The 10,398-nt window shown below is 47.6% G+C and overlaps 1 protein-coding gene across 2 annotated transcripts in view; it reads right to left on the reverse strand.

Annotated features, from left to right (window-relative positions):
- The window catches only part of LOC140383533 (protein transport protein Sec23A), a 67,617-nt gene that overhangs the window by 21,898 nt on the left and 35,321 nt on the right, over positions 1-10,398 (reverse strand). For both annotated transcript variants that reach the window (XM_072465978.1, XM_072465979.1), the window contains exons 13-17: positions 9,776-9,882; positions 3,402-3,555; positions 1,441-1,518; positions 1,202-1,363; positions 832-918 (exon numbers count right to left, since the gene is read on the reverse strand). In XM_072465978.1, coding sequence (XP_072322079.1) covers positions 832-918; positions 1,202-1,363; positions 1,441-1,518; positions 3,402-3,555; positions 9,776-9,882 — 588 coding nt within the window. The remainder of the gene's footprint in view (positions 1-831; positions 919-1,201; positions 1,364-1,440; positions 1,519-3,401; positions 3,556-9,775; positions 9,883-10,398) is intronic.

Genomic DNA, 10,398 nt, shown 5'->3' on the forward strand with positions numbered 1-10,398 from the left:
ACTAGTTGCTGTACTAGTTGCTGTACTAGTTGCAGTACTAGTTGCAGTACTAGTTGCAGTACTAGTTGCAGTACTAGTTGCAGTACTAGTTGCAGTACTAGTTGCAGTACAAGTTGCAGTACTAGTTGCAGTACTAGTTGCAGTACTAGTTGCAGTACTAGTTGCAGTACTAGTTGCAGTACTAGTTGCTGTACTAGTTGCAGTACTAGTTGCAGTACTAGTTGCAGTACTAGTTGCTGTACTAGTTGCAGTACTAGTTGCTGTACTAGTTGCAGTACTAGTTGCAGTACTAGTTGCAGTACTAGTTGCAGTACTAGTTGCTGTACTAGTTGCTGTACTAGTTGCTGTACTAGTTGCAGTACTAGTTGCAGTACTAGTTGCTGTACTAGTTGCAGTACTAGTTGCAGTACTAGTTGCTGTACTAGTTGCAGTACTAGTTGCAGTACTAGTTGCAGTACTAGTTGCAGTACTAGTTGCTGTACTAGTTGCTGTACTAGTTGCAGTACTAGTTGCAGTACTAGTTGCAGTACTAGTTGCAGTACTAGTTGCAGTACTAGTTGCTGTACTAGTTGCAGTACTAGTTGCAGTACTAGTTGCAGTACTAGTTGCTGTACTAGTTGCAGTACTAGTTGCAGTACTAGTTGCTGTACTAGTTGCAGTACTAGTTGCAGTACTAGTTGCAGTACTAGTTGCAGTACTAGTTGCTGTACTAGTTGCAGTACTAGTTGCAGTACTAGTTGCAGTACTAGTTGCAGTACTAGTTGCTGTACTAGTTGCTGTACTAGTTGCAGTACTAGTTGCAGTACTAGTTGCAGTACTAGTACTAGTTACCTCTCCGTGGTAGATGAGGATCTGGAAGAACGTGTCCATCAGGAGGATTCTGTCGGGGAGAATGGAACTTGAGTCCAACAAAACCGGCTGCAACAGAAAGAACATGGAACCATCAAACACACGACTCTGGGGCGGGTTAAGTGTCTTGCCCAAGGACACAACAGCAGTATTCACCTGAGGCAGCTGCCATCGCACCGCCCATCTGATGGTCAGCGGATCTGACCGATCCACTGACCATCAGATCAGAAGACCAACACTGAGCTACTGCCTGAATATTAGAGACTGTTCCCAACAAGCCCTTAGAGGGGCCCTTAGAGGGGCCCTTAGAGGCTTAGGGGGGCCCTTGGGGGGGCTGTTGGGGGGCCCTCACCTCCGGGGGCCCGCTGAAGCTGTAGGCGTAGAGCACAGGCTGCACCATGATCAGGGCCTGCGTCAGGTCCTGGCGGGTGAAGTGGTGCCTGTAGAAGCTGCTCTCGTCTGGACTGTTGTTGAACACCTGAAGGAACGGAGAACGCCTCAGGTGGAACATGAACTGTGGACCAATCAGAGCGAGGCAGGGTTAGCAGAGGTGGAGCTAAGAGTGAGAGGAAAGGACCAATGAGAGCTCACCTGAGGGTAGAGGGAGAAGGTCTCTGAGAACCTGAAGGAGTTTGGGTCGTCTTTGTGGTAATCTCCAAACTTCTGACACTGGAACAAACATGAGATCAACAATGACCAGCAGAGGGCGCTGTGCAGTACTGTTACTGCAGCAGCAGGGGGCGCTGCAGAGGGCGCTGTGCAGTACTGTTACTGCAGCAGCAGAGGGCGCTGTGCAGTACTGTTACTGCAGCAGCAGGGGGCGCTGTGCAGTACTGTTACTGCAGCAGCAGAGGGCGCTGTGCAGTACTGTTACTGCAGCAGCAGAGGGCGCTGTGCAGTACTGTTACTGCAGCAGCAGGGGGCGCTGCAGAGGGCGCTGTGCAGTACTGTTACTGCAGCAGCAGAGGGCGCTGTGCAGTACTGTTACTGCAGCAGCAGGGGGCGCTGTGCAGTACTGTTACTGCAGCTGCAGGGGGCGCTGCAGAGGGCGCTGTGCAGTACTGTTACTGCAGCAGCAGAGGGCGCTGTGCAGTACTGTTACTGCAGCAGCAGAGGGCGCTGTGCAGTACTGTTACTGCAGCAGCAGAGGGCGCTGTGCAGTACTGTTACTGCAGCAGCAGGGGGCGCTGCAGAGGGCGCTGTGCAGTACTGTTACTGCAGCAGCAGAGGGCGCTGTGCAGTACTGTTACTGCAGCTGCAGGGGGCGCTGCAGAGGGCGCTGTGCAGTACTGTTACTGCAGCAGCAGGGGGCGCTGCAGAGGGCGCTGCAGGGGGCGCTGTGCAGTACTGTTACTGCAGCAGCAGGGGGCGCTGCAGAGGGCGCTGCAGGGGGCGCTGTGCAGTACTGTTACTGCAGCTGCAGGGGGCGCTGCAGAGGGCGCTGTGCAGTACTGTTACTGCAGCAGCAGAGGGCGCTGTGCAGTACTGTTACTGCAGCAGCAGAGGGCGCTGTGCAGTACTGTTACTGCAGCAGCAGGGGGCGCTGTGCAGTACTGTTACTGCAGCTGCAGAGGGCGCTGTGCAGTACTGTTTCTGCAGCTGCAGAGGGCCCTGTGCAGTACTGTTACTGCAGCAGCAGGGGGCGCTGCAGAGGGCGCTGCAGGGGGCGCTGTGCAGTACTGTTACTGCAGCAGCAGGGGGCGCTGCAGAGGGCGCTGCAGGGGGCGCTGTGCAGTACTGTTACTGCAGCAGCAGGGGGCGCTGCAGAGGGCGCTGCAGGGGGCGCTGTGCAGTACTGTTACTGCAGCAGCAGGGGGCGCTGCAGAGGGCGCTGTGCAGTACTGTTACTGCAGCAGCAGAGGGCGCTGTGCAGTACTGTTACTGCAGCAGCAGGGGGCGCTGTGCAGTACTGTTACTGCAGCAGCAGAGGGCGCTGTGCAGTACTGTTACTGCAGCAGCAGAGGGCGCTGTGCAGTACTGTTACTGCAGCAGCAGGGGGCGCTGTGCAGTACTGTTTCTGCAGCTGCAGGGGGCGCTGTGCAGTACTGTTTCTGCAGCTGCAGAGGGCCCTGTGCAGTACTGTTACTGCAGCAGTAGAGGGCGCTGCAGAGGGCGCTGTGCAGTACTGTTACTGCAGCAGCAGGGGGCGCTGTGCAGTACTGTTACTGCAGCTGCAGAGGGCGCTGTGCAGTACTGTTTCTGCAGCTGCAGAGGGCCCTGTGCAGTACTGTTACTGCAGCAGCAGGGGGCGCTGCAGAGGGCGCTGCAGGGGGCGCTGTGCAGTACTGTTACTGCAGCAGCAGGGGGCGCTGCAGAGGGCGTTGCAGGGGGCGCTGTGCAGTACTGTTACTGCAGCAGCAGGGGGCGCTGCAGGGGGCGCTGTGCAGTACTGTTACTGCAGCAGCAGGGGGCGCTGCAGAGGGCGCTGCAGGGGGCGCTGTGCAGTACTGTTACTGCAGCAGCAGGGGGCGCTGCAGGGGGCGCTGTGCAGTACTGTTACTGCAGCAGCAGGGGGCGCTGCAGAGGGCGCTGCAGGGGGCGCTGTGCAGTACCAGGCGGATGAGTTGGCGGTCGAGCCACCTCAGGACGTCCGGTCCTTCTTCGGTCTCGGCTCGATAAACGGCCAAACGAGCCATCAAGATGGCCGCCGCCTCCTGGTCAAAGGACGCGGCGATGCTCTGGATCTGAGACTGAGCGTCCGCCCAACTGTAACACACAGTTACACACACAGTTACACACACTGTAACACACACTGTAACACACACTGTAACACACACACAGTTACACACAGTTACACACACAGTTACACACAGTTACACACAGTTACACACAGTTACACACACACAGTTACACACAGTTACACACACTGTAACACACACTGTAACACACACTGTAACACACACACAGTTACACACAGTTACACACAGTTACACACAGTTACACACACACAGTTACACACAGTTACACACAGTTACACAGTTACACACACACAGTTACACACAGTTACACACAGTGTAACACACTGTAACACACGCTAACACACACTGTTCCACACACTAACACACACTAACACACACTAACACACACTAACACAAACTAACACACTGTAACACACACTGTAACACACACTAACACAAACTAACACACACTGTAACACACACTGTAACACACCCTGTAACACACCCTGTAACACACCCTGTAACACACCCTGTAACACACCCTGTAACACACTAAAACACACACTGTAACATAAACTAACACACACTAACACACACTAACACACCCAGTAACACACATTGTAACACACCCTGTAACACACCCTGTAACACACCCTGTAACACAAACTAACACACACTGTAACACACACTAACACACCCTTTAACACACACTGTAACACACACTAACACACACTAACACACCCTGTAACACAAACTAACACACACTGTAACACACACTGTAACACACACTAACACACACTAACACACCCTTTAACACACACTGCAACACACACTGCAACACACCCTGTAACACACCCTGTAACACACCCTGTAACACACACTAACACACACTGTAACACACTGTAACACACACTGTAACACACACTGTAACACACACTGTAACACACACTAACACACACTGTAACACACACTAACACACCCTTTAACACACACTGCAACACACACTGTAACACACTAACACACCCTGTAACACACACTAACACACACTAACGCACCCTTTAACACACACTGCAACACACACTAACACACACTGTAACACACACACCATAACTAACATACCCTGTAACACACCCTGTGACACACACTAACACACACTAACACACACTAACACACCCTGTAACACACCCTGTAACACACCCTGTAACACACCCTGTAACACACCCTGTAACACACTAAAACACACACTGTAACACAAACTAACACACACTGTAACACACACTAACACACCCTAACACACACTAACACACCCTGTAACACACACTGTAACACACACTAACACACACTAACACAAACTAACACACACTAACACAAACTAACACACCCTGTAACACACACTAACACACCCTGTAACACACCCTGTAACACACACTAACACAAACTAACACACACTAACACAAACTAACACACTAACACACCCTGTAACACACCCTGTAACACACTACAACACACACTGTAACACAAAATAACACACACTGTAACACACACTAACACAGCCTGTAACACACACTAACACACCCTGTAACACACACTAACACACACTAACACAAACTAACACACACTAACACAAACTAACACACCCTGTAACACACACTAACACACCCTGTAACACACCCTGTAACACACACTAACACAAACTAACACACACTAACACACCCTGTAACACACCCTGTAACACACACTGTAACAAACACTGTAACACACACTGTAACACAAACTAACACACACTAACACACACTAACACACACTGTAACACACCCTGTAACACACACTGGAACACACACTAACACACCCTTTAACACACACTGTATCACACACTGCAACACACCCTGTAACACACACTGTAACACACACTAACACACCCTGTAACACACCCTGTAACACACCCTGTAACACACCCTGTAACACACTAAAACACACCCTGTAACACAAATTAACACACACTGTAACACACACTAACACACCCTAACACACACTAACACACACTAACATACCCTGTAACACACACTAACACACACTAACACAAACTAACACAAACTAACACACACTAACACAAACTAACACACCCTGTAACACACATTGTAACACACACTAACACACCCTGTAACACACCCTGTAACACACATTGTAACACACACTAACACACCCTGTAACACACCCTGTAACACACCCTGTAACATACACTGTAACACACACTAACACACACTTTAACACACACTAACACACACTAACACACACTGTAACACACACTGTAACACACACTAACACACCCTTTAACACACCCTTTAACACACACTGTAACACACACTGTAACACACACTGTAACACACACTGTAACACACACTGTAACACACACTAACACAAACTAACACACACTGTAACACACACTAACACACACTGTAACACACACTAACACACACTAACACACAAACACACACTGTTACACACACTATAACACACACTGCAACACACACTGCAACACACACTGCAACACACACTGCAACACACACTGCAACACACACTGTAACACACCCTGTAACACACTAAAACACACACTGTAACACAAACTAACACACACTGTAACACACACTAACACACACTAACACACCCTGTAACACACACTAACACAAACTAACACACACTAACACACACTGTAACACACATTGTAACACACTAACACACCCTGTAACACAAACTAACACACACTGTAACACACACTAACACACCCTTTAACACACACTGTAACACACCCTTTAACACACCCTTTAACACACACTGCAACACACACTGCAACACACACTGCAACACACACTGCAACACACACTGTAACACACACTGCAACACACACTGTAACACACACTGTAACACACCCTGTAACACACACTAACACACACTAACACACACTGTAACACACACTGCAACACACACTGCAACACACACTGTAACACACACTAACACACCCTTTAACACACACTGCAACACACACTGCAACACACACTGCAACACACACTGCAACACACACTGTAACACACACTGTAACACACACTGTAACACACACTGTAACACACACTGTAACACACACTAACACACACTAACACACACTGCAACACACACTGTAACACACCCTGTAACACCCTGTAACACACCCTGTAACACACCCTGTAACACACCCTAACACACACTAACACACCCTTTAACAGACACTGTAACACACACTGTAACACACACTGCAACACACACTGTAACACACACTAACACACCCTTTAACACACACTGTAACACACACTGTAACACACACTAACACACACTGCAACACACCCTGCAACACACCCTGCAACACACACTGCAACACACCCTGTAACACACACTGTAACACACACTGTAACACACACCCTGTAACACACACCCTGTAACACACACCCTGTAACACACACTGTAACACACACTAACACACACTGCAACACACTGCAACACACACTGTAACACACACTGCAACACACTGTAACACACACTGTAACACCCCCCCTGTAACACCCCCCCTGTAACACACACTAACACACACTAACACACACTAACACACACTGTAACACACACTAACACACCCTGTAACACCCCCTGTAACACACCCTAACACACACTGTAACACACACTAACACACCCTGTAACACACCCTGTAACACACCCTGTAACACACCCTGTAACACACACTGTAACACACACTGTAACACACACTAACACACACTAACACACCCTGTAACACACCCTGTAACACACCCTGTAACACACCCTGTAACACCCCCTGTAACACACCCTAACACACACTGTAACACACACTAACACACACTGTAACACACCCTGTAACACACCCTGTAACACACCCTGTAACACACCCTGTAACACACACTGTAACACACACTAACACACCCTGTAACACACCCTGTAACACACCCTGTAACACACCCTGTAACACACACTAACACACACTCTGTAACATACACTGTAACACACACTGTAACACACACTAACACACACTAACACACACTGTAACACACACTAACACACACTGCAACACACTGTAACACACCCTGTAACACACCCTGTAACACACACTAACACACACTAACACACACTAACACACCCTTTAACACACACTGCAACACACACTGTAACACACACTAACACACCCTGTAACACACACTAACACACACTAACACACACTGTAACACACACACACACCCCCTGTAACACACACACACACACCATAACTAACATACCCTGTAACACACCCTGTGACACACACTAACACACACTAACACACACTAACACACCCTGTAACACACACTAACACACCCTGTAACACACCCTGTAACACACTAAAACACACACTGTAACACAAACTAACACACACTGTAACACACACTAACACACCCTAACACACACTAACACACCCTGTAACACACACTGTAACACACACTAACACACACTAACACAAACTAACACACCCTGTAACACACACTAACACACCCTGTAACACACCCTGTAACACACACTAACACAAACTAACACAAACTAACACACCCTGTAACACACCCTGTAACACACTACAACACACACTGTAACACAAACTAACACACACTGTAACACACACTAACACACCCTGTAACACACACTAACATACCCTGTAACACACACTGTAACACACACTAACACACACTAACACAAACTAACACAAACTAACACACACTAACACAAACTAACACACTAACACACCCTGTAACACACATTGTAACACACACTAACACACCCTGTAACACACATTGTAACACACACTAACACACCCTGTAACACACCCTGTAACACACCCTGTAACACACACTAACACACACTTTAACACACACTAACACACACTGTAACACACACTAACACACCCTTTAACACACACTGTAACACACACTGTAACACACACTGTAACACACACTAACACACACTAACACAAACTAACACACTGTAACACACACTAACACACACTGTAACACACACTAACACACACTAACACACACTGTTACACACACTGTAACACACACTGCAACACACACTGCAACACACACTGCAACACACTGTAACACACTGTAACACACCCTGTAACACACCCTGTAACACACTAAAACACACACTGTAACACAAACTAACACACACTGTAACACACACTAACACACACTAACACACCCTGTAACACACACTAACACAAACTAACACACACTGTAACACACATTGTAACACACACTAACACACCCTGTAACACACCCTGTAACACAAACTAACACACACTGTAACACACACTAACACACCCTTTAACACACACTGCAACACACACTGCAACACACACTGCAACACACACTGCAACACACACTGCAACACACACTGTAACACACCCTGTAACACACACTAACACACACTAACACACACTAACACACCCTTTAACACACACTGTAACACACACTGTAACACACACTGTAACACACACTAACACACCCTTTAACACACACTGTAACACACACTGTAACACACACTAACACACACTGCAACACACCCTGCAACACACACTGCAACACACACTGTAACACACACTGTAACACACACCCATTAACACACACCCTGTAACACACACCCTGTAACACACACTGTAACACACACTAACACACACTGCAACACACACTGTAACACACACTGCAACACACTGTAACACACACTGTAACACACACTAACACACACTGTAACACACTAACACACACTGTAACACCCCCCCTGTAACACCCCCCCTGTAACACACACTAACACACACTGTAACACACACTAACACACCCTGTAACACCCCCTGTAACACACCCTAACACACACTGTAACACACCCTGTAACACACCCTGTAACACCCCCTGTAACACACCCTAACGCACACTGTAACACACACTAACACACACTGTAACACACCCTGTAACACACCCTGTAACACACCCTGTAACACACACTAACACACACTGTAACACACACTAACACACACTGTAACACACACTGTAACACACCCTGTAACACACACTAACACACACAGTAACACAAAGGTACTTAAACGTACTTTGGTGCAGTCGTGGTATCATATAAAGGTACTTTCTTGCAGTAGTAGTATTTAAACGTACTTTCGTGCTGTTGTGGTCACTCTGATCCGTCTCTGTCCAGACGAATGCTGATACTGAGTCACAAACTGGACAGCTCCTCGTCCGCCCTGAGGGATCGGAGCGTTGTGCTGGAGGTCAGAGGGGCAGAGGTCACACAGATTATCACAATTAAATGAATCACAATTTTATTTGACACAATTATAACTTCAGTCCAAAGATGTGGTTTTGACACGAGACGCTCCAAAGACAAACGATTAGATCAACGTTAGCATTAACGCTAGTGTTAGCATTAATGCTAGTGTTAGCATTAACGCTAGTGTTATTGTTAGCATTAGTGTTATTGTTAGCATTAGTGTTAATGTTAGCGTTAGCATTAGCTTCAGTGTTAATAGTCCCAGCTCAGTGGAGGAAATAATAAAATAATAATCATAATCTATGTTTATTGTTCTACACAAACATGAAATCTTTACATCATAAATCTAACCCAACTTTTGGCTTCACAGTTTGAATAAAACTGTTGTAATTGTGTGTGTGTCACATTGTGCGTGTATGTTTGTGTCACATTGTGTGTGTGTGTCACATTGTGTGAGTGTGTGTGTGTGTGTGTGTGTGTCACATTGTGTGTGTGTGTGTGTCACATTGTG

Source organism: Eucyclogobius newberryi, unplaced genomic scaffold (assembly GCF_026437365.1).
Source record: "Eucyclogobius newberryi isolate DKJ021-1_F unplaced genomic scaffold, fEucNew1.0.hap1 SCAF_53, whole genome shotgun sequence".
NCBI classification, from domain to species: Eukaryota; Metazoa; Chordata; class Actinopteri; order Gobiiformes; family Gobiidae; genus Eucyclogobius; species Eucyclogobius newberryi.